Source organism: Entamoeba invadens (assembly GCF_000330505.1).
Source record: "Entamoeba invadens IP1 unplaced genomic scaffold scaff_1105074726269, whole genome shotgun sequence".
NCBI lineage: Eukaryota > Evosea > Mastigamoebida > Endamoebidae > Entamoeba > Entamoeba invadens.
In genome coordinates, this window is record NW_004443715.1 from 1 (window position 1) to 1317 (window position 1317).

A 1317-nucleotide genomic window follows, 5' to 3' on the forward strand; every position below is an offset into this window, starting at 1 on the left:
AATTAACCAACCTGAAAGTTAATAAATTATTAAAAAGATATAGTATTTATCATTTAAAAATTACACAATGTGTAATAATTTATTTTTAATATAAATATTAAGTTTACCAAACTGGATAACATACAATGGACTACACTCAACAATTTGCAGAACTTGACACCGATCACAATGGTCTTATTAACTATGACGATTTTTTGAATGTGTTCAAAGAAGGCTCTGATAACAACAATAAACATTTTAAAATTATGTTTGACATCGCAGACATTGAAGAAAATGGGTCTTTAAATGTTAATGAATTCGTCCGTTTGATGACTACCATAAAAGGAATAGATAACGATTCTGATCGATCTGTTTACTCTGCGATATTTCATTTACTTGACGAAGATAACAGTGGAAATCTTGAACTTAATGAATTGGTTAGATTTATGAAAGCCGTTAAAGTTGAAATTGGTGAAGAAGAACTCAAAAACGCAATGGGAGATATGGATGCTGATAAGGATGGAAAGGTGGGTTGTGAAGACTTACTTAAATATTTACTTGATTAACAATCATAAAAATTATTGATATCCAATCAAAAGTTGTTAAAGGAATTAATCAAATTATTATTTAACATTTTGAAAAAAAAACAAATAGAAATGTGTGAAAACAATGTCCAGTATATTTATAATTGTTTTTAAAATATATTTTAACAAGTAAATTTACAGAAAAGTTGTGGTAGTTTGGACTGTTTTTTTTTTCAGAAAGTGGTTGTCAAAGTAATAAAAAATAATAATTCAATTTTAATAATTAAAACAGAAAACCCACAAAAAAATTAAGTGATTTTCAAAATTGAAATTGACTGACCCTTGTCATCACTACATAAAATAGACAAATGTCGATGATTTACAATTTTTATAAAAAAATGGAGGGGTGTATTTTCAACAATTAAAAACAACGTTTTTAAAATAGGATTAGAATAATTTTAAAGGTGAAACATAAATAATAATGCAATCGTCTGTATACAAACATTTGTATCAAACATCGTGTTACAAATACGATATTGCTTGTTATAGCTGTTAGTGTGTTTAAAATAAATAATAGTTTGGTGCTGATTATTGTTTACATTAAATTTCCTATTGTTGTTGGGTTTTTTAAACAGAAATATATGGCGACTAAATTGTGCGTTTCCAGTACACGACTCATTAAATTGTTAATATTTTTAAATGTTTATATTATTAACACAGTTAAATTATTAACCAAATTAGTTAAGATTTATTTTTTATTTTAAATACCGACTTTCTTTACACGTTGAAATCTTTTTTGGAACAAATACTTTTT

The 1317-nt window shown here is 25.5% G+C and overlaps 1 protein-coding gene across 1 annotated transcript; it reads left to right on the forward strand.

The window, feature by feature from the left end:
* Positions 1–125: 125 nt before the first annotated feature.
* On the forward strand, positions 126–545 carry EIN_476760 (calcium-binding protein, putative; the record flags this gene model as incomplete). The annotated part of the gene is made up of 1 exon (XM_004261113.1): positions 126–545. One exon carries the CDS (start codon positions 126–128, stop codon positions 543–545), a length of 420 nt encoding a protein of 139 aa, XP_004261161.1.
* Positions 546–1317: the final 772 nt, after the last annotated feature.